The sequence below is a fragment of the Ciconia boyciana genome, chromosome 16 (assembly GCF_034638445.1).
Source record: "Ciconia boyciana chromosome 16, ASM3463844v1, whole genome shotgun sequence".
Taxonomy (NCBI): Eukaryota; Metazoa; Chordata; class Aves; order Ciconiiformes; family Ciconiidae; genus Ciconia; species Ciconia boyciana.
Window position 1 is genome coordinate 1,493,157 of NC_132949.1, and position 25,170 is coordinate 1,518,326.

At 70.8% G+C, this 25,170-nt stretch overlaps 5 protein-coding genes across 5 annotated transcripts; 2 read left to right on the top strand and 3 right to left on the bottom strand.

Annotated features, from left to right (window-relative positions):
• OXLD1 (oxidoreductase like domain containing 1) lies at window positions 1-1,055 on the bottom strand. Its single transcript, XM_072880952.1, has 2 exons — window positions 993-1,055; window positions 1-611 (listed from the first exon to the last, which is right to left on the bottom strand). Exons 1-2 carry the CDS (start codon window positions 1,035-1,037, stop codon window positions 219-221), a joined length of 438 nt encoding a protein of 145 aa, XP_072737053.1. The 5' UTR covers window positions 1,038-1,055; the 3' UTR covers window positions 1-218.
• A 140-nt stretch (window positions 1,056-1,195) lies between these two features.
• Window positions 1,196-3,554, top strand: CCDC137 (coiled-coil domain containing 137). The gene is made up of 6 exons (XM_072880957.1): window positions 1,196-1,367; window positions 1,717-1,847; window positions 2,045-2,255; window positions 2,593-2,675; window positions 2,806-2,885; window positions 3,093-3,554. The coding sequence occupies exons 1-6, from the start codon at window positions 1,243-1,245 to the stop codon at window positions 3,306-3,308; spliced, it is 846 nt and encodes a 281-aa protein (XP_072737058.1). The 5' UTR covers window positions 1,196-1,242; the 3' UTR covers window positions 3,309-3,554.
• A 2,132-nt stretch (window positions 3,555-5,686) lies between these two features.
• GPRC5C (G protein-coupled receptor class C group 5 member C) lies at window positions 5,687-10,218 on the bottom strand. The gene is made up of 5 exons (XM_072881104.1): window positions 10,103-10,218; window positions 7,749-8,808; window positions 7,036-7,130; window positions 6,623-6,769; window positions 5,687-6,361 (listed from the first exon to the last, which is right to left on the bottom strand). Exons 2-5 carry the CDS (start codon window positions 8,764-8,766, stop codon window positions 6,329-6,331), a joined length of 1,293 nt encoding a protein of 430 aa, XP_072737205.1. The 5' UTR covers window positions 8,767-8,808; window positions 10,103-10,218; the 3' UTR covers window positions 5,687-6,328.
• Window positions 10,219-14,558: 4,340 nt separating this feature from the next.
• GPR142 (G protein-coupled receptor 142) lies at window positions 14,559-18,515 on the bottom strand. The gene is given in 4 exon segments (XM_072881500.1): window positions 14,559-15,421; window positions 16,500-16,655; window positions 18,388-18,460; window positions 18,462-18,515. Coding segments are annotated over 4 exon segments (1,146 nt in total).
• Window positions 18,516-21,651: 3,136 nt separating this feature from the next.
• On the top strand, window positions 21,652-24,815 carry BTBD17 (BTB domain containing 17). Its single transcript, XM_072881130.1, has 3 exons — window positions 21,652-21,745; window positions 23,054-23,330; window positions 23,735-24,815. The coding sequence occupies exons 1-3, from the start codon at window positions 21,652-21,654 to the stop codon at window positions 24,813-24,815; spliced, it is 1,452 nt and encodes a 483-aa protein (XP_072737231.1).
• Window positions 24,816-25,170: the final 355 nt, after the last annotated feature.

A 25,170-nucleotide genomic window follows, 5' to 3' on the forward strand; every position in this document is an offset into this window, starting at 1 on the left:
CGACCTCGGCGCTGCCTGTATTGAAACACACGTGGGATCCCGTGCACGATGCCACGCGGGTCCCCAGGGGTGCTCAGACCGTCCCCGGCTCACCGCCCCCGGGGATCAACACCCACAAATAAATACTTTAAATAAGCCGAGCCTGGAGCCCACCATCCAGCCTGGAGCAGAGGCTGCCGGGGGGTGTCACCCGCCGGTTTTGGGGGGCTGGGGGAGGATCAGTCCTTCTCCATGCGCAGCCTGATCTCCATCTTGAGGAACATTTTAATGTTCTCGTCCTCCACGTGCTCCTCCACGGCCGCCAAGGCCCGCTCGCCGCCGTCCCGGTACCGCTCCAGCAGCTCCTCCACGTACCCGACCCAGACGCAGCTGGGGCAGCCGGTCCCGCAGCAGTGGGTGGGCGGTGGGGGGACGGGGGGGGTGGCAGGAGGGACCCCCCCCTCACCTTGGGGGGTGCCTGTCCCGCCGCCGCTCCCCGGGGTGTCCGAGGTGCCACCAGCCTTTGCCGGGGTGTCCGACAGTTCCCGAAGGCCAGAGATGTTGGTGGGGTGGGGGTGTGGGACCCCTCCCCTGAGCACCCCTCCGCGGCTGCGGGTGCCGTCCGGGGGCTCCTGAGAACCACGACCCCGCGTTGACGCCAGCCCGGGGGGAGACGAGGGGGCAGCCCTGCCCGCTGTGTCCCCCTCCCCAGCCAGAGGACCCCCGCCCGCCCCACAGCACCCCGCTCCCTGTGTACCCCCTCCGTCACCCCCCCACCAGCTCACACAGCCCCAGCAGCACTCCCTGCCCCCCATCCCAGCACCCCCTCCCCCCCTCAGCCCCCATCCCCAGCACCCCCATCCCCCATCTCATCCCCATCCCCTTTGACCCCCCACCCCGTCCCCCCCACCCCCTTGACCTCCCCAGCTCCCCCCATCCCCATCCCCCCTTGCCCCCCATCCCCCCTTTCTCCCTTGGGGTCCTCTCTGTCCCCCAATACCCCCCCCGCTCACCCCCCGGCGCGCCCCCGCCAGCCCGCGCGCCCCCCGCAGCAACATCCGGCCGCAGCGCCCTGGCCACAGCCCCGCCCCGGTCCCGCCCGAGCGACAGCTCTTCCGACCAGTGGCAGCCCGGCGCGGCCAGCTAATGAGGGTGTGGCCGTCGGGCGGAGCCAATAGAGAGCAGGGGGCGGGGTCAGGGCAGTGCGGGGCGGAGGGAAGCCGGAAGTGGCGGCGGGACGGCGGCGTGGGGAGCGGCGGAGGCATGGGCCGGCGGCCGGGGCCGGGCCGGGGCCGGGGCCAAGGACAGGGACAGCGACAGGGACAGGGACAGCGACAGGGACAGGGGCCGGCACCCGGGCGGGGCCTGGCCCCCCCGCGCCCCGGCAGGTCAGTGCCCGGGGGATCCGGTCGGGATCGGGCCTGGCTGGGTCCCGCTTTGGGGCCTGGTCCCACGCGGGATCAAGGGGTCCCCAGGGCCGGCCGGGTCCCGCTTCCGGGGGCTGGGTCCCACAGTCCCCCTGTGCGCAGATCCCGGTGTCCCACCGTGCCCCCTGGTCCAGGTGCTCCGGTTTCCCGCCATGTCCGCCTCCCCGTGTCCCGCCGTGCCCGGGTCTCGGTGCGCGGGTCGCAGTGTCCCACCGCTCCCGTGTCCCGCCGTGCCTGCGTCCTGGTGTCCCGCCGTGCCCGGGTCCCGCTGCTTCAGGGCGAGCCTCACACCGTGTTCGTTCTCTTCCAGGAAGGAGAAGAAGGTGGACAACATGAAGCCCAAGCACCCCGACGAGCAGGAGATCCCCTTCCGCCTGCGGGAGCTCATCAGGAGCCGCGAGGCCATGAAGCGCCCCGACCCCGGGAAGAGGCGGGTGGCAGGTGGGGTGCGGAGCTGGCCCCAGCAGGGGGTGCCCGGGGCCCGGCCGAGGAGCCCGCGGAGCCCCGGTGCAGCTGGAGCCAGCCGGATCCTGCCGTGGGACATCCTCGTCCCCCCGCTGATGTCTCATCCCTGCCCTGCCAGGGAGAGGGAGCCCCCAGATTGTCACTGCTGCAGCAATGTCACCCGTCTCTCCTAGAGAAGAAGCAGCAGCCCAAGTCCAAGGGCCCCGAGGCCCAGGGAGACATCCCCGTGCCCAAGTTCAGGAGGGGGAAGGGGGAGTCGGAGCGCTCCTATGTCTGCCGTATGGAGCAGGAGGTGCAGCGCGTCCTGTTCCTCACCAAGAACCAGCTGCAGCGGGAGCCTGAGAAGGAGGCGACGGCACCAGAGAAGTCCAAGAGAAAGAAAGAGTGAGAGCAGGGCCACCGCGGCTGCCGGGGCTGGACTGGGTCAGCCCAGGCCTGTGCCCCAGACCGGTTCTGGGTGCGTGGTGGGTCCTTCGCCGGTGCTGCAGCGCAGGTCCAGCATCCGGCAGCCACTCGGGGTGCGGGTGGAGGGCTGTGGGCCTCATCTCCGCAGGGCCCAATGTCTGGGACCGGAGCCACAGACCTGCTTCACCCTCCTGCTACTGGGCTGGAGCTGGGGGGGGAGAGCTGGAGGGCCCCAGGTTTTGGGGGGATCCCATGGGGTGGGAACTCCCTTGCTCCCTGTCTGGTCTCGAGCCCTGGCCGTAACGCAGCTCTTCAGGTTTCAGAATAAGAAGCTGGAAAAAGCGCGGAAGAAGAAGGAGGAGAAGAAAGAGGCCATGCTGGAGAAGAGCCTGTTCCAGGGTGGGTCTGGCACAGCGGGGTGGCTGGAGTGACCCCCTGCGCCGGCAGCGTGGGGAGAGGTGGGGCCGAGTGGGAGCGGTGTGTCCCGGGGAGCGCCTGCCTGACACCGGCGCCTGCTTCTCTCTCTTAGATGCGGTGCCGTTCGGTGAAGTGGTTACGCAGCCGCCCACCATCACCTCGCGGCCCAGGGGCCGGGGCCCGGCGGAGCAGGTGAGCTGCCGGGGGGCGATGCCTCCCGCCCCTCGGCCGCGCCCTCGGGTACCCGCAGGTCTGGGCTGGACCCGGGTCGTCTCGCCTCCCTTGGGCTGGAAATCAGGCCTGGAAGGGCAGCGGTGGCCTCAGCCTCCTGGTGACAGTTCCTCAGAGCTTGGTCCTGGCTTTTTCATCCTCCCTGACCTGTCCCTTCTCTGTCCGCAGGCTGGACGGAAGCGGCTCCTCCTGACGTCTCGCCTGGGCCAGAGCCAGGTGTCCCCAGCGTCCCCGGCCGCGCCGGTGTCGATGGCTCGCCGGCGCATCGTGGAGGAGGAGAGAGCGCGCGTCATCCAGGCCTACAGGGACATCCAGAGGCGCAAACAGCAGCAGCGGGAGGCGGCGCGGGGCAGCGCCCAGGCCGGACGCAGGGTCCCCCGCTGAGCCCAGCCTGGAGGAGCTGGGCCTCCCTGGTCCCAACGAGGGTGCGCAGGCAGCGCGCAGGCGGCACGGGACCCCGGGACTCGAGGGGGACGGTTGTCCTGACCCTGCTCTCCTGTTGCCGTTGCCGAGCCCTGGGGCTCCCCACAGCCCCGCACCTCGGCTCGGGGCACCCCGTGGGCTCGGCGCCGGAGCTGGGACCCCTGCGGTGCCATGGACCTGCTTGTAGTAAAAGTGCCGTTGAGTGCTGATGGCGTGAGCGCGTCTGTGCCTCCCCGACCTGCCCGGCTGCCTTCCTGCGCCGCAGCTGGGAAGGGGACATCCCTGTGCCAGTGCGTGCGTGGCTGTGCCGGGTGCTGTGCCGGCAGGCGTGCCGGCAGATGGCAGTCCCGGCCCGCAGCGGGCATGTCACTGTCGCTCGCAGCGGGCACGTCACTGTCGCTCGCTGCGGGCTGGCCCTGGCAGGGCTCTGGCTGGGGGCTGGACCCTCGTTGCTGAGCCTCGAGGGAGACCCCAGTGTTGGCCGTGACCCCTCCGGCTCCCACCCCGGCTGCCGGTTGGAGGGGGGCGAGCCGAGCCCCGGGGATGCGGAGCGTCCCGCAGGACTCACCTGCACGGTGTCACTTCCCTCCGTCGTCACCACAGGGTGACGCTGCGTGAGCCCTTAGGCCGCAGCCACGCTCACCCTGCCCTCAGCATCGCCACCCGGCCCGGCGCTGCCCGCGTCCCTGCCTGTCCCCAGCAGACACCCCGGGTCACGGTGACCGCGGTGCCCTCCCCGCTGCCAGGGACGCTGCCACGGCCCCATCGCCGCACCCACGCCAACCCCGCGCCATCTGACACGGCCGCGAGGCCCCCCGCAATCCAGACCTGGCCCCCCAGGTCTGACAGCCCCCCAGCTCCCGGGGAGGGGGGGGTACGGGGGGCTGCTCCCGGCACAGCACAGCCCCTGTCTGCCCGTGGGGCCGGCGCAGCGGCTTCACCTGCGTGGGACAAAGGCGGTGCTGTTCGGCGGCCCCGCGCCACGCTGCCTGCACAAAGCGTTGCCTGTTGGAGCGGGACCGGCCCCGGCTCTGCGGCCGGTGCTGACGGCAGCCGGTGGGATCCCGGGCTTCCGGAGGGGCTGGGGCCGGACGTGGGGAGCGGAGCCACCGGCAGCTCTGGTGTCCCCTGCCAAAGCTGAATGGGGACAGGGTCTTTGCTCCTCATTTTTTGGGTGACTCTGCTGTCCCTGCGGTTGTCGCCTCCTTCCTCACACCCCGGGGCAGCCCCTGCACCAGCCCGGTTCAGGGCTGGGCTTGCAGGTGGACGTGCCCGAGGTGGGGCACACGCCGTGCCGTGCCGTGCCGTGCCATGCCGTATGGTGCCAGCGGTCAGGAGGAGGGTGCGTTGCGGCAGCAGCAGCCCCAGGGACCTCAAGTGCCTGGTGCTGCCTGGAGACGTCCCTGCTGCCAGCCGGCACCAGGTAAACACGGGTGACGCAGTGCGGCCCCGGGGGGGGGCACAGCCGGATCCTGCTGCAACCAGCCGGCTCCCGTGGCCGTCCCGGCCTTCGGGGCTGCGCCTACCGTGCCATGTCCCTGCAGCCGGGAGCGTGGGCACGTGCCGGCTGGCAAGGACATGGCCGGGACGCCGCACGTGCCAAACTCTTGCTCGTGCATCCCTCGTGCGGGCACCACGGCCGTGTACAGCGCTTGTGCCTGCAGCCGTGGGCAGCCCCACCGCCGCCGGCCCGGCTCCGGCTCAAGGAGACCAGGTCACCCGCCTGCCCCCACGGAGCCATTTCAGCCCCTGAATAATTCACGGCACTGCCGGCCGTGGCCGCAGGCTTCCTGCCCGGCAGCAGAAATCGCTGCAGCGGGGAAAGGCAATCTGAGCAGCAGAAACCGCCCCCGACCTTGGCACGTCCTCCATGCCGTGCCACTTCCCGCCAGGCAGCCCATCTGCCCGCTGGCTGCCGGTCCCGCGCTGCCCGCCCTGCCAAGGCTGTGCGCCATCTGTGCGCCTGGCCCCGGTGCATGCTGCCACGGGGGGACGGGGAGCAGGGGACGTGGCTGGGGGACGCTGAGGGCCCTGCCCTGAGCCCCCCCTTGCTCCCTGCTGTCCCCCAGGAACGGGATGCGGGGCTGAGCCTGCCGGCACCATGGAAGAAGCCCTTGGCCGTGGTGGGGCCGGGGATGGAGGAGCAGCCGGCGGCACAGTTGGGTACCCCCTTCCCCTCACAGGCTGCCTGCTACGGCACCACGTAGGAAAAACCACCTTTATTGGGGCTGACCTGAAAAAAAAGGGGAAGAGGAAGAATGACGGAGAAAGCCATGAGGAGGACGAGGGGCCCAGCTCCCTCCCTGCTCCCCGGGAGGGATCCCCGAGCCCCGGGGCGGGAAGGCACCGAGAAGGCGGCTGGAGCCACGGGGGGGCCAGGTCCCCAGCCCCAGCAAGGCACTGATCCCCCGCACCCTGAGCAGCCCCCCCCCCTTCTCCGGCAATGGGGAAACTGAGGCACAGCAGAAGTCAGGGCTCGGGAGAGCTTTGTGTCACCTTGTGCCCTGCAGCGGGACGGTGCTGGCTCAGCTCAGGGCCTGTGACATCCCTGGGGCTGACGAGGGTCAGCGTGGAACCGGGGGCTCAGCGCCGGGGGGAGCCCCGGGCAGGAGTCCCACCGGCTCCTCGGCAGCGGACGGTCCCTGGCCTGGAGGGGACGAGGTGTCCACGTGTCACGATGGCAGTGAGGGGATGACTCGGTGTGGCCCCGCGGGAGCTGGTCCTTGCGGCGGGGACAGCAGCAGGGATGCGAGGGTCCAGGCAGAGCTGGTGGCTCGCGGGTGCCGCGGCCAGGCGGGACGGGCAGGCGGGAGCGCTGGCTCCGGGACCGCGTCCGGGCATCCCTTACACAGGAACTGGCTCCGGCTGCCGGACAGGGTGGGATGTACGTGGCGGGGCGGGATGAGGCTCAGCGAGACCTCAGGAGCGGGACGGCGGGGCCGTGGCTGTGCCGGCACTGCGGGACCCATGCCGTGGGGGCTTCACCACCGGTTCCTGCTGTACGGGGACTGCACCTGCGGGCAGAGCGGAACGGCGCTGGGGTGGCACGGCGGTGGCAGGGCTGTGTGGCACAGGCCGGCAGACCCGGCTCTGGCACCGGTGGGGAGGTGCAGCCACGCTCGCCCCCACGCTGGCTTGCCCTGGGGCACCGGGCAGAGTCATCCCTGTCCCTGCCCTCCCACGGGAGACGCTGTGGTGGGGATAGACTTTGCACCCAGTCGCGGGCTGGACCTTGTTGCCCGCTCTCCCGCCCACTGCGTTGCACATTAACCCACCTGGCAGCTCCTGCCGTCCCGCTGGGCGGTGGCGTGCCGGGCCTGCGCCGCGAAGGCGTCCTCAGCTCGCAGCGTGGAGCTGGCGCTGCCGGCCACCGGGCTGGCGGTGGAGGCGCGGGGCAGGATCACGTCATAGGGACCTTCGGTCTGCGGGGCAGGGGAGGGAGGGCTGCAGAGGCACCGGGAGCACTCCCAGCCCCGCGGGGTCCCAAGGGAGGAAGGCGAGGGGTGACCCCCCCCCCCCAGCACCCTGTTACAGCAGTCCTTGGGACACGGGGGCCAGGGGAGCCGCCCCACCAGAGCCCCCCCCCATCCTGGCCCCCGTCCCAGCCGCTCCGGTTGAAAGCCCGTCCATCAGGCAGGATGCGGCCGCCCGCGGAGAGGCCGGTGGTGCCGTGCGGCGTCGCACTTACCGGCCCCTTGTGCATCAGAGCCATCTCGGTGGGCTGGTAGACGCTGGTCAGCAGCTGCCCGTTGTAGCCGCTGTACGGGGACACCGGCTTCTTGGCTGCAAAGAGGCGGGGACGGTGAAGGTGTGGGGGGGCTCACCCAGCCACCCCCACCCCACTGGGGAGCCGCTCCTCGTTAGCAGGTTTAATGAGCTGACTCAGCAACCGGCTGCTCTGCGCCTGTCCCCGGGGGACAGGAAGGATGTCCCAAGGGTTTGCATCACCGCGCTCCTGGCACAGCCCCTGCCCGGCCGGGGTTTGTTATTGTAGGGTCTCTCGGGAGGCGGGGTGGCACGGGTGCTGCTCGGGAGGGCCCACGCTGCCCCGTGGGCTGCAGACGCCTTTGCTGGGGCAGGGCTGGCGCTCGCCCACCGGTCGCCATTGGGGCAGCGAACACTGCCCCGTGTTATTGTAGGGTCTCGCGAGCAGAGCGGCTGCCTGGGGCGGAGGGCCGGGAGCCGCAGGCACCCCGCGCTGGGGAGGGAGCACCCCTGCAGCCGCTGAGCTCAGCCCAAACTTGTAGACCCAGCCCAGCGAGTTTTCGGGAGCCACAACAACGGCAGGCGTCAATCCCGGGCGGGTCACGGCCAGACGTCTCGCCGCCCGCCCACCGCTGCCGGCCCCGCTGCCAGCCCCGCCGTGGGGCAAGAGGGTCCCTGGTGAGCCCCGGCACCTACCGAAGGAGGGCTCGTCCATGGAGAAGGCTTTGTTCTCCACAAACATGCTCTGCGACTTCTGCTCCTTGAGGATGGTCTCGTAGCCCACCCCGCGTGTGGGGTACACGTCGTCCTCGAAGGCCTGCTCGGGGCCCTGCCGCGTCACGTGCGTCACCTCGGGGATGACGTAGAGGAGGAGGAAGGCGCAGGCGTTGGATACCAGCGCGATGGCCAGCGTGGGGTCATCCCAGGTGGGCTTCTCGCCGGCGCGCTTGTTCCCGTAGAGGTACATGGCTATCCACACCACCCAGATGGCCAGGGAGAGGCTGGTGGTGGCCAGGATGAAGGCACCGTGCTTGCGCCAGCGGCTGTAGCGGCCGCAGAGGGCCGGCCAGGAGGTGCCGAAGGCGGCCACCAGCAGGAACATGACATAGATGAGCGCCATGACGAAGTCAGCATCCGCCAGCTGGCAAGGGTCCGGGGAGCCGCCCTCCTGCCGCGCCACCGTGATGATGAGCCACTCGGCGTTGATGATGACCTCCACCAAAGCGAGGAGCAGGGCCACCGCTAGCGTCACCCAGCCCCGTGGGCCCCGGTTCCTCCGCGCCAAGAAGTTGAGGGCCACGGCGTGCGCCAGCAGGCAGGAGAAGCAGATGCCGAAGAGGACGCCAAAGAGGAAGCGGCGGGAGGTGCAAGTGGAGAAATCTGGCCCCACGATGAAGTCAAACGTCAGGCAGAATAGCCCGAAGGTGCCCAGAAGAAAGAAGACCTGCGTGGCCACCAGGCTCTTCTTCTGGGGGTCCTGTACGAAGGGCAGGCTGGCCACCAGGACGATGGTGAGCACGAAGCTGGTCACCACGCCGAGGCTGGCCACGGCCTCCAGCACGACGCCCCAGGCTGCCGAGAGGTCGCAGAGGTTGTAGTAGAGGGAGGAGAGGTCCTTGCCGCAGCCCGAGGGAGGGGTGGTCTGTCCGCTGGCCGCGGGGAGCAGGGCCAGCAGCACGCAGGTGGCCGCCGGCGGCACCGCCGCAGCACCCATCCTGCACCGTGGTGCGGGTGCCGAGCGGGGCGTCCAGGGACCCTGCGGGACAGAGGGGGCATTAGGAATCGGGGACCGGGGCTGCGGCTCAGCTCCCGGCGCTGCCTGCGCTGTCTCCAGGACTCAGAGCATCCCTGCCCGCAGTCCCCGGCTGGCATCCCTCCCGCTGCGCCATGGCGAGCGGTCGGGTCCCGGGGAGCCCTGTCTGTGCTGGCACAGCCGAGCCCACCCCAGCGCGGCCCAAAGCAGCCGCAGCCGGGACTGGGCAGACACGCGTCCCCCGTCGGCTCCTTGCCTGGAGGCTGGAGGCAGCCGGGGGGGGCTCAGCCTCCCCTGCGCCCCACACGCTCCCTCCTGACATGGGATTTCTCTGAGCGCAGCCGGCTCTGGGGCTGTGCCGATCCCTTCCTCCAGTGCCGGGAGCAGGCAGCACCGTGCCCGCTGGCTTCCCCGAGAACACCGAACAGGGGCCCAGGCCGGACGGCAGAGGTAGCCCACCCGGGGCTACAGGGTGGGGGACAAGGGGACAAGGCTGTCCCCTCAGCTCGTCCCTGCGTGCCAGCGCGTTCTCCTTTCCACTTCTCCTGTCCCACTTCCCTCCTCTGGCTCTGGGCACTGACCCAGGGCAGGTCCCGTGTCCGGCGCTGCCGGCCGCTGGCACGCAGGCAGCCGCAGCCTGGCACGGCACGGGCATGGCACGGCACGGCACGGCACGGGGATCCCTGTCCCCGCTCCTGCGGCCCTGGGGAGCGCGGGGTGGGCATGGGGAAGAGGAGGCAGTGAGGAAGCTGCAGCCCCACTGCTGGGGGGGAACCCGGGGGGAGACCCCCGGCAAGGTGACCCCGGGCTGGAGCGGGAGCAGTGCCCGGGGCCGGGACCCCCGCTACCCCCCCCCCCCCCCCCCCCCGCAGCGGCACCCGGAGCCGGGGCAGCCCCCGCCCCGCACCCGGGGCTGCCGGCCCGGGATGGGGACAGGGACCCCCGGCACCGCGCTGGGGCCGAGCCCCCCCGCCCGCGGGTCCTACCGGCTCCACCGCGCCCGGCCCGGCCCGGCCGGCCCCCCCGCCTCTCCCCGGCGGCTCCGGCCCGCTCCCCCGCACCCCCGGCCCGGTTCCCACGCACCTCCCGACCAGTACCGGCCGATTCCCCGACGCTCCCGACCGGTACCGGACCCCAAACTTGGCCAGAGCCGCCCGCAACTCTCCGGCCAGCCGAGCCCGCGGGGGCGGACGGCTCCGGGTCCCGGTCCCGGCTCCCGACCCGCTCCCGTTACGGCTCCCGGTCGCCCCCAGCCCCGCAGGGCTCGGTCCCCGTGTCCCCCCCCCGCCCCGCTCACCGGCTCCAGCGCCCGGAGCCCGGCCGCTCCGCTCGCTCCGCCGTGCCGTGCCGTGCCGTGCCGTGCCGTGCCGGCGGGCGAGCGAGCCCCGGTCCCGCGGCACCGTGCGCGCCTGCCCGGCCCGGCCCCTCCCCGAGGTGCGGCTCTGCCCGGGGAGCGCGCCCGGGGCCGGCCGGGACCTGCCCCGCCGCGGGCGGGGGCACCGAGCGGGGCCGGGGTCCCGCACCGGGCGGGGGTACCTGCCCCGGGGGCACGGAGGGGGCCGGGGGGGGGCCGTGCGGGGTGGCCGGGAGCGGGGCCGGAGCCCGGGCTGGAGAGGGGGGTGTGTGGAGTGGGGGCGATCAGCACGGGAGCCCACCTGGCCATCGGTGGAACGAGTCTGCGGGGTCTCAGCCCGGAGGAACCGGGTCAGCCCGGCCCTGCTGAGCCTGGGGGGACCGCAGGGGCCGGGGCGGGGGCTGTCCCGGGGCAGCATCACCCACACGGGGCCTTGCACCGACCTCCTCTGGGTGCTGGGCCGGCGGCACCCGGCTGGTGGGTGGGCCCCCGGGTGGGAGCCGGGAGCGGGACTCCACAGGCAGCCCCACGGTGTAAGGGTACTCCGGGTCCCGCCGGGAAGGCCCGAGGCGCAGGCCCGGAGGGGCCTCCCGGAGGAATGTCAGCTGACGGCTAAAGCCGGAGCCCTTGGCAGGGCAGCGGGGCCCCAGAAAAGCCCTTCCTGCGAGGGGCCGGGGGCCCAGGGCAGCCCCGGCCCGGGGGCAGCGCGGGGGGCTCGGCGATCCCTGTCCCGGCGGGGGTGGCTGTGCACCCCGGGGCTGGGCATGGGCACCCCGCGGTCACCCCATCCCTGGGGCTCGGGGATGGGGAAAAGCCCCAGGAGGCTCGGGGTGCCCTGGGGGAGGTTTCCAGGCAGGCGCTGCTATTTTGGGAGGGTGAAGCAAGAGGGTGAAGGATGCAGACGAAAGTTCAACGTGCCTCTGGCAGGTCCTCCCCCAGCCCGGGCCGGGGTGAAAACAATCCGAGGAGCAAGGGAGGCAGAGCCAGAGCCGGCAGCACCCACGGCACGAGGACCGGCACCCGCCGGAGCCTGCGGGGAGAAGATGGCGTGTCTGGGCTGGGTGCTGCACCCGCTGCCGCCGTCCCTCCGGCACTGGGGCCGCCTGCCCTCCTGCCCTTCTTCTTCCTAAAGAGCGTTTGGCTTCGGGACGGCGTTTGGGGGAGGATCGTCCCTCCCTGCCGGGGCACGTGCACACGCGTGTGCTCTCACTGTGGTGCCGGAGAAGGGCGGCGTGGATGGAGGGGCTCTGCAGTGGCCTCTTGTGCCTCAGTTTCCCCAGGGAGTCGGGGTTCAGACTCGCAGTAGCCCCCGCTCACCGGCAAAGACTCAGCCTTGGATAATCAGTGCTGGGAGCGTGGGCTGGCTGCCCTGCTGCCCCTGCGCCGGCACTGACCCGGGCCCAAGCCGCCGAGAGGCCACGCTGCATGCGGCTTCCTGCCGGCTCCTTCCTTCCGCCGCGTGGGGCCGGCGGGTTTCCCAGCTGCTGTCTCAGCACAAGCCCCCCCGTGACCCCCGCACCCGCCATGGGGCCGCTGGCAGGCGTCCGTCCCGCCGAGGCTGCCCTGCAGCCGCATGGCTTTCGCTCTTGCGTCCCCCCCACGGTGGATGATTTCTTCCCCCCTTCCTGTGGGGACCCTCCTGGCTTTCCAGCCTTGCTGCACGCCCCTGGGGTTTTTGTAGGTCCTACAGAAACACCTCACCAGGTAGGCGGCTGCAGGGTAGGTCGGGTATGATCCCACCATGTGCCGGCTGCCTTACAGGGACCAACCGTGGGCTGCAAGGGACCGGCTGCCCTCGGTCCCCTCCTGCAGCCGCGTGCCAGGGCGGTTGGTGCCTGGCACAGCCCTTTCGGCGAGGGCAGAGCCCGATCCCGGTTCCCTGGTGCCCCGGGTGGGCTGGGGACCGCGGTCCCCGTGGTGGGACCGGGCAGAGCCGGTCCCTCCAGCACAGCGGCCGCGGTGAGGGGCTGGGACTCAGCTCAGCACAGCACCGGGACGTGGGCCAGGCTTCCCCGCCGGCTCGCTCCGACAACATCAGCGTGCTGGGCGCATTTTTTCCAGGCTTACCTTTTCTACGGAGCCGCAGGGCCGGGCGGCTGGCGTGGCTGGCACGGCTGGCACGGTGGCACGGCTGGCACGGTGGCACGGCTGATTGAGGCCCAGCTCCACTGCGGCTCCCGCTCGGCCGTGGCTCACCTTGGGAAGGCGAGAGCCGCACCCGGGGCCGGGGGGGCCCCGCTCGCCCACCCAGCTGCCTCCCTGCTGCTGCTGCCGCCCGGGCCAGGGCTGGGGAGCTGTTTTCCACCCAAGCCGGTTCTGTCCGGACCGGAGCCCCTCGCCGCCGGCGGACGCGGTCAGCACATTTCCACCTCCCTCTCCAAGTAAATAAGCGCCGGTTGGCGAGGGGGGGCCGGCGGTGGTCCCGGCCTGCCGCAAGCGGGGCTGCACCTCCTGCCAAACGCCGTCCTCGCCGGCAGAGCCCCCCCGCCCCGCGGCCCCTCCAGCCCCGGCGAAGGGCCCCGGGGTGGGATCCAGCCCTGGAAGCCCCCAGGGATGGGTGCCCGCCAGGCGGGAGGCGCTGGCCGGGTTAATATCTAATCTCTTCCCCGTCCTGCTCTCCTCACATGCCAGAATTAATGGAGCGAACACCTCCCAGGTACCACCCGCGCCACCAGGTCGGGGTTTAACCCTGTCACCGGGAGCACGGCCAGAGCTGGATCCTGCCTGGCGTAAGGCAGCACCACCGGCGGGGTCTGCCCGTGCCGGGGACGGATCCGGCTGCGGGGCCCCGGGTGCACCGCGGGCAGGCGGGTGCGTGCCGGTGCCGCTGTGGGTCTGCCCCACGTCCCGGGGGTTTTGGCTCATCCCACGAGCACCGGGGGCAAACGCTGCGCCCCATCCCACCCCGGTGCTGGGCACAGGCCGGACTCGGTGGGGCGGGCAGGGGGGAAGGCTGGTGGGCATGGGGGGGGGGTCTCCATGGCCAGCCCAAATCCCCCGGGGGGGCTGGCTGAGCCCCTGCCCCCAGGCCAGCCCCCCTGGGTGCTGTCCTGCCCGGACTCCGGGGAACGGGAGGGGCAAGGCTGGTCTGTTTGGGGGGGATTACGCTAAGGACCTTACAGGGGAATTAGGGTGGGGAGCGGGACGGGCAGGGCTGGTGCGGGGGGCCGGGGGTGCGGGGGGTGCCGGCTCCCTGCCCCCGGGCTGTGCCAGCTCCTCAGGGCGTCCCGTCCCTGCCCTCTGGTGGCAGCTGGGGACAGCCGGGCTGGCACGGCACAGCCGCTCGCCCAGCGTCGCACCAGCTCGGTACTGGTGTAACTGGGAGGGCGGCACTGGTGCTGGGTGCAGTCGGTGCAGGGGGGGGTATCGTGAGCCCCCTCCCTTGCAGCCGGTGGGAGACGCTGCACCCTTGGGCTGGGGTGCGCCCAGGGTGCCCGGGGGGCTGCAGCCTTGCAGGGTGGCTGTCCCGCGTGGAATAATGGGTGGGGGCCGGCTCCTGCAGAGCCCGGAGCTGGGGTCTTACCGTGTGCCCAGGCCCCGCAGCTGGGGACGCTGGAGCCCGTGGACGCCCCCTCCCAGCACCCCCCCGGGCACCGTGGCACTGGGAGCACTGGGGTGGGCAGGGCTGAGAGCTCAGGGCTGGGCAGAGGGACCCCATGGGTGCCCCCATCCCAGCCGCTCGCAGGGAGCCGGACCCAGGCAGAGTTTTGGTCTCAGCGTGGCAGTTTATGGAGGAAGGACCGTTCCGCCGGCACCCAGCAGGCACCGCGTCCTCGCCAGGGCCCGCAGGAGCTCACCTGCACCCGTCACCCCTCACCACGGGGCAGCCGTGCCCGCTGGGCTCCCCAGGACCTTCGGTGCGTCGGTTCAGCACAGGCTGGAGCTGATGCAGGAGAGCAGCGTGGTCACGCTCCCTGGCCGTGGCCAGCCATGGAAGCCCCATGAGCCCCACGGCCGCAGGGCTGGAGAGGAGCCCAGCCGGGGGGGCACACGTGGAGCAGGCAGCAGCTCCTGCCGCTGAGCTGGGGCACGTCCTTGCTGCCGGGTTTCCCGGGGGGCTGAACACTGCGCGTCCCAAGGGGCTGAGCACGGGCAGGGCTGAGCTGCCCGTCCCGGTGCGGCTCAGGGAGCGGGCAGGGGTCCCTGGGCTGCAGCGGGTGCTGCCCGCAGGCAGGGCAGCCCGATGGCCCCAAACGAGTGCCACCGGCTGGCTGGGCACAACCGCCGCCTCTTGCCACCACCACCAGCACCCGCGTTAACCCCCAGCTCTGCAGAGGGCAGGCGTCGCGGGGGCAGCGTCCCCGGGGCAGGGTCTCGCCGCGTCCCGGGGCGATGCCTGGGGCTGGGTGAGCACCGGGACCCCTGGCCGGGTGCTGCTCTGGCTGGCAGCAGCCCCGGCTCAGAGGGCCGTCCTGGCCAGCAGCTCCAGTGGTTTCAGGGCTGGGAAGCGGCCGCTGCCGTGCCGGGGGCCGTGCCGGAGGTGGGCCCGAAGCACCTCGCCCACTGTGCGGCGGAAGGTCTGGCTGACGAAGCAGTAGAGGAAGAAGTTGAGGGTGGTGTTGAGCATGGCCACCATGTTGGCAATGTCCAAGGCCAGGTGCATGCGCCAGTCCCTCTTGACCGAGGCCACGTAGAGGTGGCAGATCATGACGATGGTCCGGGGAGCCCAGAGCACGATGAAGACAGTGGTGACGGCCAGGAGGAGAGCCGTGGTCTTGCTCAGGCGGGGTCGGCCGCCCCCCGAGCGCCTCTGCTGCTTCAGCTTGCAGATGATGATGGAGTTGGTGGCCAGGAAGATGCTGCAGGGCAAGAAGTAGATGGTGACGCAGTGCACCCACTTGAGCACCATGTCCAGGGCGGTGGGGGGGTCGGCATCGCGCCACACGTCCAGCCACCAGTAGAAAGGGATGCCCGTGGCCAGAGCCACGGCGAAGACGGCTGCGATGATCTTGCGGGTACGCCGTGGGTAGGAGACTGTGCGGTACCGCAGTGGGTGGCAGAGGGCCACGTAGCGGTCCATGGTCAGCAGGACGGTGACCCAGATGGAGGCATGGTTGGCCGTGAACTCCAGCACATTGACGGTGTGGATGAAGGCACTGGGCACCGCCCGGGCCAGGATGGCTGTCTGCAGGATGAAGCCCACAAAGATGATGAAGACCTGGGTGAGGATGTCGGAGGTGGTCAGGGCCAGCAGGTACCAGTACGATGACTTCTTGGTCCTCGTGGCCAGGCGGGACAGGGCCACGGCGGTCAGGACGTTCACTGGAGGGAGGGGAGCGATGTGCGGTGGTGAGACCCTGGGGCTCACAGCCCCCCCCCACCCCGCAGCACCCGGGACCCCGGCGGTGCCCAGGCTCTCCCTGGGCCGCAGGCGAGCGGCCCCAGGCCCCAGCTGGGGTGGGGAGCTATAAATATCACAGTGCCCTGGGGATTTGCTGAGCTGATTAATCTGTTCTGTGTGTCAGTCCAAGCAACGCAAATACCATCTGTCCCTGCTGCTGCGGCACCTGCCACGTGGGGCTGGGCTTTTCAGCTGGGAACCGCAGCTGGGGCCGGCCCCGAGGCCATGGGGGCCGTGGGAGCAGGCTGTTTTCCCCCACCCCTGAGGACTCTCCTCCACATCACCAAAAGCCCTGGGGCTGGGACGGGAGCTGAGGCTCCGCTGGCAGCAGAGGGCACAGGCTGGGCTGAGGGTGCACAGCTCAGATGAGGCAGGATGGGTGCTGGCCCCTTGTCCTGGTTTTGGCTGGGATAGAGTTAATTTTCTTTATAGGAGCTGGTATGGGGCTGTGTTTTGGATTTGTGCCGAGAACAGTGTTGATAACACACTGATGTTTTAGTTGTTGCTGCACTGGTCAAGGACTTTTCAGCTTCCCCTGCTCTGCCGGGTGCAGAAGAAGCTGGGAGGGGGCACAGCCAGGACAGCTGACCCCAACTGCCCAAAGGGCTATTCCATACCATACGGCATCATGCCCAGTATATAAAGCTGGGGAAGAAGAAGGAAGGGGGGGACGTTCGGAGTGATGGCGTTTGTCTTCCCAAGTCACCGTGAGGCGTGATGGAGCCCTGCTGTCCTGGAGATGGCTGAACCCCTGCCTGCCCGTGGGAAGGAGTCAATGAATTCCTTGCTTTGCTTTGCTTGCCTGCGCGGCTTTTGCTTTCCCTGTTAACCTGTCTTTAGCTCAACCCAGGAGTTTTCTCACTTTTACTCTTCCGATTCTCTTCCCCCATCCCACTGGGGGGGAGTGAGCGAGCGGCTGGGGGGGGCTCAGTTGCCGGCTGGGGTTAAACCACGACACCCCTGCGCTCCCGGGCAGCCCCCCCGCCCCAGCCCCCTCACCTGGCAGCCCCAGCCCCAGCAGGACGCTGTAGTACACGATGGGGAAGATGCCGACCATGCAGGGTGACCGCTCCGGCTCCGGCCGCGCCGCCTCACTGGCCCACGCCACCGCCGTGCTGTTGGGCACCCAGACCATCGCCTTCCACCACGGACCAGCTGCGAAGGGAGACAGGGAGCGTCAGGGGGCCGAGGGCCCCGGTGGCACCCGGGTGGGGGCTCAGCCAGGACGCGGCACAGGGGGCTCGGGGCGGGTTGGCTCCCACGGGTGCAGTTGCTCCAGGTCTGCCGCCATGTCTGCCTGCGATGGCACATTTTGGAGCTGCCCGCTATCCATGGATGCTGCAGGACAAGGGACCATGATCCAGCCCCTGCGGGGACGCCAGGGTGACAGTCCCCATCCCCACAGCAGAGGGTGGCCCCGCTACCAGAGATGCTCCATGTTTATCCCCCCGGCTCCGTTTATCACCTTGAAGAAAACCGGATTAAAACACCACGTTCTTGGGTGGCTGCCAGCGGGGTGAGGCCCTGGCTCCTGGCCTGGGCTGGGTGCCACCCGCCGGGACCCAGCAGTGGCAGGGAGGACCCAGAGGTGCCGGAGGGGGGGGTCCCAGCGGTGCCAGGGCGCGGTGGCCCCCTCCAGGCTGCCAGCCGGGTCCTTTGCCAGCTCCTCGGGCAGGCCCGCATGAGGCAGCGGGGCCGGAGGGGTCTGGCAGCGGCCCTGCCCGCGGCCCTGCCCGCAGCCCTGCCCATGCCCCGCGCCCGGATCGGGCCCACCATTCATAAACCCGGGCGGCACCACCCCCTTTCCGAGCTTTGCGCTCCTATTGGCTAGAGGGGACCAGGCTTCACCCAATCAGAGAGGCGCCCTCAAGGAATGGGGAGGCCAAACCTGAGCTCTGCGTTCTGATTGGTCAGAATTCCCCCCCTCCCAAATTAGCATCTCCCGAGGGGGACCGCGACCCCCCGGGCCCTGGAGCTGGACGAGGGTGCGGGGGGGGGGCCTGAGCCCCGGGGGGGTGCGGGGTGCAGGGGGGATCCTGAGCAGCGGGGGCGTTTGTGGGGTGCAGGGGGTCCTCAGCCCCGGGGGTGCGGGGTGTAGGGGGGTCCTGAGCAGCGGGAGGGTTTGTGGGGTGCAGGGGGGTCCTGAGCCCCGGGGAGTGTGTGGGGGTCTTCAGCCCGAGGGGGGTGCGGGGTGCAGGGGGGTCCTGAGCCCGGGGGTGTGCAGCGGGGTCCTGAGCGCGGGGGATGCAGGGGGGTCCTGAGCCCCGGGGAATTTGCGGGGTGCAGGGGGGGTCCTGAGCCCCGGGTCGGGGGGGGGTACTGGGCACCGCTCTGGTCTCAGTCCAGCCCTGGCCCCGCAGGGATCCCAAACTGGCCCCAGTCACCGCAGCCCCCCGACGGCTCCGGAGGCGGGGGGGGGGAAGCACGTCTCCCCCCGCCGCTGCTCCCATTCCGGGCCCCCAGCGATGGATCTGCCCCCGGCCCGGCAGCGGCCGCAGTGGGGGGCTCTGGGAGCCGGGGGGGCTTTGGCCTCTGCGCCCCACCGGGCTGGGAGCAGGGATCCTGAGCAGAGCCCCGGGCTGGGTGCGAGCGGGGGGGACACACACAAACACATGCGCAGGGGGCTGCCAATTAACTGCAGATTAGATCTGGCTAATGAGCAGGGGCAAATCCAGTCCCTTCATGTCCCCCAGGGAACTGAACTGGGGCATCGATCGCTGCCGCTGCGGGGGGAACGCGTTAACCCTTTCCCGGCCCTGATCCCGTTTGCTCTGCGGGGGGGTCTGGGTCTGGGCTGGTCCCCCCGTTGTCCCCCCCTGGCGGGGGTCCCGCTCCCCAAGCCCTGCGGGCGATGGGCTCTCACCTCGGTGGCCCCCGTGCCACCCACCGGGCGTGCAGGGCCACCTTCCCTGGGCTCGGAGAGCCACCGGTGTCCGTGTCCTTGCGGGTGGCCGTGTACCCCACCGGTGGCCGTGTCCCCGTCGGTGGCCGTGTCCCCTCCGGCACCCGCAGCATCGCACAGCCTCCCGGGGCGCGAGGGACGCGGGGCGGAGGGAGAGCGGCGTGGGCAGAGCCGCGGGCTGGGCTAGCGGGGCAGGAGGACGTCCCCGGGCCTTGCTGCTGCCGTGGGGGCCAGGGATGGGGTCACCTGGGAAGGCTGTGCCAGCCCTGAGTGACCGTGACAGAGCTGGTCCCCACCCCAGAGCAATAGGGATGGTGGTCCGGGGGCTTGGGGACAGCTTGGGCCCCCCGTTATACCCACAGGCCCGTGTCACCAAGCTGGGGTGCATCGTTCCTGCGCCCGGACCCCCAGCTCCCCGCCTTTGGGTGCTGGACCCCCAATTTCTGCTGGGTTCGCTGCACAGCCCAGGTGGGCCGGGGCCGGGCGGGGGGGGTGCGGGCAGGCAGGGCTGCCCAAGCCTGGCGAGGTGCCGGGGGCCGGCGCAGGTTCCCCAGGCAGGCAGCCAGGGTCCACGGCCGCCTCCAGGGACCCGGAGGAGTGGGACTGTGAGTGTGCACACGAGTGTGCACCCGTGTGTCCCTGCCTGCGTGTCCCTGCTGGGCTTTGCTCTGGGTGTGCCTGGGTGCCCACCGGCACAGCCCCGGCGTCCAAACCTGAGCCCGTGCCTCAGTTTCCCCAGCCGCACAGGTAGGGGTGGGAAGGCTGATGTCCCCTGCTCGCCCCTGGGGCCACCAAGCCCCCTGACTCCCGCCCCCCCCCGTGTCCCCCAGCCCGCAGGGGCGATGCCGCGCCCACAGCCACGGGGCCAGTGGGAGCCGCCTGGCACGGGTCGCTATGGTGAGCCAACCCTCCACCGCCTCAGCCGCAATTACCGGAGCCGGCACAGCTGCTCTCTCCATCCCACCAGGGGCTGGGGGATGGATGCCCTGTCCCTGGTGACCCCCAGCACCATGGTCCCCCATGTTCCCCCATGGCCCACAGCCCATGCCACCCTGCCCTGTGGCCAGCCGATGTCCCCACGGGGGACACAAGGGTCCCTGGGCTGTAGGGTGCAGCCTGGGCTGGCACCGTGCCGGGCGGCTCACCAGGCGCACGCTCCCGGCAAGCTGTTGTTTTGCAGGCAGGTGATTAAATGAGGCATCGATGGATGTGGTGAGCCATTAACCGGCTGTGCCGTGGTGGGGGCCCCTTGTCCCCCGGCCGGCCCGCGCCTCGCCGCGATGCAGGAATGCCCGCCTGGGCTGCGTGCTCTGCTTGCACCGCGCTCTTGGGGCTCCCCTGCCCCACGGGGCCACAGAGCTTGAGCCCCGGCCCCACACCAGGCATGGCCTCGCCTGCCCCCCTGCCTGTCCCTGCGAGGGGCCGGGGAGCCCCAGGAGCGCGGCACAGTGATGGCTGGGTGGCTTGTCCCCAGCCCCCCCACCCGCGGGTCAGGGCCAGACGGGTAATCCCCACCCCACCGGGAGCCGCGGCAACATCTGCCCACGCTCAACATCTGGAGACCCCGTCTAAGCCCGGGCCCCTCGCCCACCCTCCCGCGCCATGGCCGTGCTCGGGGACAAGGCTCCTCAGCCCCGCGTCACCATCTCTGCTCCCACGTGAGCCCAAAGCAAACCTGTCCTCAGAAGCCCTCGCCGGCACGAAAGCACCCCGGGCCACGGCGGCAGCACCGCAAAGAGGCAGACGGGCTGAGCACCCCCCTCTCAGCTGGAGCCCCCCTGCCCAGCACGGAGCCTGGGCCACCACCGTCCTACCCCACGGCAAGCGCTTTGCCCCACGAACCGCTCACTCCCTGTCCCGGCGGCCACGGCACGGTGTCCCTCCCGCTGCGGGGTCCTGGTGCTGGCAGCGCCGGCCACGGCACGGCGTCCCCCCGTGGGTCCTGGGGAGGGAGCGGGGTGTGAAACGGGTGCCAGCCACGCTGCGCCGTCACCTCGCTCGGCAGCTGAACACCAAGCTGCGATACCGCGGGTGCCGGCGCTGATCCCATCAGCCCCGACAGATATTTGATCACCGGGACCGCTTAACACCCCCCCGCGAGGCCCCGGCACTGCCACGTGCTGAAGGTCACAGCATCTCCCCAGCGGTGTCCCCAGGAGCAGGGGGCCCGGGCGCTGTCCCCCGCGACACGCAGGGTCCTCCTGCCCCCCGAGGTGACCTTGCGCAGGGGTCCCGGGGCCGAGCACGGTGCCCGGCAGCTCCTGCCCAGGGACCACCAAGCTGCGGGGCAGGGGGGGCTCCTGCCCGGCATGGCAGCCCCCGGCCGCCTTCACGGGGAGCCCCGGTGGTGGGTAAGGGGCTGCCGTGCCCGTGCGAGCCGGGCTGCTGCCGTCTGTGGGGTCTGTCCCCCCCGGCTGTGTCCCGGCTGGGGCTCCCCACCCCGTGATGCCACTGGGGCCAGAGCCAAAAGTGGGGTGCAGACACCCCCCGCTCCCACCCCGCTTGTTTGGGCTGTGCCAGAGGGGTGCCCATCTCCTGCAGCAGGGTGGGGGCACCCAGCACCACCCCCAGCCCCATGCTTGAGCCGTACCGGCCCCGGCATGTGGCACCAGGGCTGGGGGGGGACGACGATGACGACAAATGCCACCCCGGCCTCATTGCGAAGCCCCTCAAGGGCCGTCGGGGTGGGCGAGGTGCCAGCGGAGGCCGGCACAGGGCACCCGCACCGCGCAGGCAGCCTCTTGGCTGCAAAGGCTGGGAAAAGGGCAGGCAGTTCCTGCCGGCAGCCCGGATGCCATGGTGATGGGCTGCTGCCGGCATGAATACCCATGAGCCGGGGGGAGCGGGGAGGCCACGCCGAGCTGTGCCCTGAATGCAAAGACCCCGCTGCCGCGGCCTCAGCGGCACAAAGGGCTGCGGCCATGCACGGGGCTCCGGCACGGCGTAGGGCTGTGGTACGGCACGGCAGTGCCCGGCGGCGGCAGGAACAGGCGGCAAATGGAGATGGCCCCATGCCATGCCGGGGCTCGCCGGAGCACCCTGTCACGCCACCCCCGGGTGCGGGGCTGGGGTCCGGGGTCAGGGTGGGATGCACAGGGGCTGGAAGCGGTTCCCTTGGTAACGGCCGGTCCCAGTTTCCACCAATCGATGTGGCGGCGCGGGCTGGGAGGGCTCGTGGCCTACATAAGCGCCAGGCGGGCACCGCACACCCGTGCCGCGACGAGAGCCGGCAGATGTGCTTGCGAAGCCATGGCCAGGCTGACGGGGGCCCGGCCCGTGGCCACCCGCCGCTGGGGCTGCGCCGCCGCTGCCTTCCTCCTCCTCCTCCTCACCGTGCAAGCCGGTAAGGGTGGCCATGGCGGGGGGGAGGCGTGGAGGGGTCCCCGTGCCGTGGGTCCCGCTGCCCTCGCCGGGTGCCGGGGTGAGGCTCGGACGCGGCGCGGATGTCCGGTGATGCCCGTGGGGGGCTGAGCACAGCTCTCCAGCAGCCGTAGCGGCTCCTGGGGCGGGATGGATGCGGCTCCTGGACCGTGCAGTGCCCCACGGCCGTGCCCCACGGCACCTGGGAGGTGCCGGCAGCCAGAGCTGGGCTGTGCTCGCCGCTGCCCAGGGAAGGCTTGGTGCCACGGGCAGCGATGTCCGGCACCGCAGGGCGAGGGGCTCCCGATCCCCTTCCCCGTCCCTGCTCAGCGGGGCTTAAGCTGGTGCTGGGAACGGTAATCCGCCGGATCGCTGGCTGGTAAGACACGGATTTGAGAGAGACGGGGCCAAATTCACCCTGGGGGAAGGATGTTCCGGGGAGGAGGTGGAAGTTGTGCCAGGCACGAGGGAGAGGAGGAGAGGGAGGAAGGCTCCCCATGCCCGCAGGAGCACGGAGGCCCCTGTCTTGGTCCCTTTCCCCACTGGGAGCCTGGCACCGTGGGGACACAGACACAGGGGGATGGTCATGCCCGCTGCGTGCCCAAGCCGGGACCAGGCTGGGCTGCCGGCACACACAGCCCGAGGAGGGGAGCAAAACTCGGCCGGGCCGGCGGTGCCAGTTCACGGCGTCGGTGAGGACGCAGGGATCACACCGGGAGCAGGCACGGCGCAGCAGCTGCCTGCTCAGCGGCACCGACCCGCAGCGATGCTGGGGCAGCTGGTGTCCCCAGACTGCTCGGACCGTGGGGACTCCGACCCCGGGTGTGGGAGCAGAGTGTTCCTGGCCCCCTGCACCCACCGGGTCTGCGTGTGGTTGTGCCCTGCGTGTCGGTCTGGGACGCAGCGGGTCCAGGGCAATGCCCAGGGCTCGCTCTGCCCGCACCGGGGCTGGCGGACCGGGCTGTGAGCCAGCGCTGCCCGGCACAGGGCCATTTCCCAGCACGTCCCAGCCTGGGACACGGTGGTCTCACCCCTTCTGCTGCAGAAAAGCAGTTTTTTGGCTCCCAAGGACACAAATGACCCCACGTCCCCTCGTCCTCCCCACACCCCCTTGGCACCAGCCAGCCCTTCGGCACTGGGGGGAGCGGAGGGAGGATGCGCACAAAGCCAGGCTTCCCCAGCCCCCCATTAACCACGCATCGCCCCACAGCTGGGCCCCACTCTGCTGTGCCCCAGCATCCCATGCCTGGTTCCCGGGGTGCAGCACTGGGATGGTCCCATCTCCCCGCAGCCCAGAAAGCCGACCTTAGCGGTGACGCCACGGCGGCCACCATCAACCACTCGCTGACGCTGCTGCAGCGGCTGCAGGAGCTGCTGCAGAACGGCAACGGCAGCGACTCGGTGCTGCGGGTGCGCACGGCCGCCTCCGACGAGGCCAAGGTCTTCCACACCCACCAGCTGCTGCTCAGCCTCCAGAGTGAGGTCTTCGAGAGCCTCCTGCGCAACCAGAGCATTGTCACCCTGCACGAGCCGCCTGAGACTGCTGCGCTCTTTGAGAAGTTTATCAGGCACGTGGGGACCCCTTGGGATGGGGACATCGGGAGGGACACAGCTCCTCTGGGGACCACGGGAACCCCACGGGATGGAGATGCTGGGAGGGATGCAGCCAAGGAGGGAGGATGCTTGCTTGGGGACCACGGGGACCCCATGGGATGGAGATGCCCGGAGGGATGCAGCCAAGGAGGGGGAATGTTCCCTTTGGGACCACGGGGACCCCACGGGATGGAGATGCAAGGAGGGATGCAGCCAAGGAGGGAGGATGCTCCCCTAGGGACCGTGGGGACCCCATGGGATGGGATGCCCGGAGGGATGCAGCCAAGGAGGGAGGATGCTCCCCTGGGGAGCTGCCGGAGCAAGGGGCTGGGTGGCAGATTGGGGGACGCCAGCGTCACCACCCTGCCCTCTGCCCCAGGTACCTGTACTGCGGGGGGGTCTCCATCCTGCTGCACCAAGCCATCCCCATGCACCAGCTGGCCAGCAAGTACCGGGTGTGGGGGCTGCAGCGCGGCGTGGCCGACTACATGAAGACCCACCTGGCCAGCGAGTCGAGCCAAGGCCACGTGGTGGGCTGGTACCACTACGCCGTGCGCATCGGGGACGCGGCGCTGCAGGAGAGCTGCCTCCAGTTCCTGGCCTGGAACCTCTCGGCCGTGCTGGGCAGCGCCGAGTGGGGCTCGGTGAGCGTGGAGCTGCTGCTGCTGCTGCTGGAGCGCTCCGACCTGGTGCTGCACAGCGAGCTGGAGCTCTACACTGCCGTGGAGGGCTGGCTGAGCCGCCGGCAGCCCGAGGATCCCGTGGCCGAACGGGTGCTGCGTGCCATCCGCTACCCCATGATCGCGCCCAGCCAGCTCTTCCGGCTGCAGGTGCAGTCGGTGGTGCTGGCACGGCACTACAGCGCGGTGCAGGATCTGCTCTTCCAGGCTTTCCAGTTCCATGCTGCCTCCCCCCTCCACTTTGCCAAGTATTTCGATGTCAACTGCAGCATGTTCTTGCCGCGCAACTACCTCGCACCCAGCTGGGGCTCCCAGTGGGTCATCAACAACCCGGCGCGGGACGACCGCAGCACCAGCTTCCAGACCCAGCTGGGTCCCAGCAGCCACGATGCCGGTAAGCGGGTGACCTGGAACGTCCTCTTCTCGCCGCGCTGGCTGCCCGTCAGCCTGCGCCCCGTCTACTCGGACTCAGTCTCAGGCGCCGTCCAACCGGTGCGCATCGAGGACGGTCGCCCCCGGCTCGTCATCACCCCAGCCATGAGCAGCCCCGACTTTGCCGGCGTCAGCTTCCAGAAGACGGTGCTGGTGGGCGTGCGGCAGCAGGGCCGCGTCTTGGTGAAGCACGCCTACAGCTTCCACCAGAGCTCGGACGAGGCGGCCGACTTCCTCGCCCACGCCGACCTGCAGAAGCGCGCCTCCGAGTACCTCATCGACAACTCCCTGCACCTCCACATCATCATCAAGCCCATCTACCACTCCCTCATCAAGGTGAAGAAGTAACGAGGCAGAGCTGGGCCCCGAAGCTGGACTGGCCCCAGCCCTGTGGGGGGCTCGTGCTTGGTCCTCCCGCTCATAGGTAGATGGAGGTCTCCATGCCGGGGGGCCCCGGGGCCGCTCTCCGCTGCCCACCCCTCCCTGACTGTGCCCCTGCCACGTCCCATCCCCATCGCTGTCCCTGGGTGCCTGTGGGGACGTGGGGATGGGGGACACTGGGAACCCCCCAGCCCCGTGCGGGTGGTGCAGGAGGCAAAATGTGCAGCCCACAGCCGCGGGTGCAGCCCTGTCCCAGGCTCACAAACCCCAACGGGCAAGAAGATGGGGACAGGGACAGCCCGGCCCTCCTGTGATGCCACCC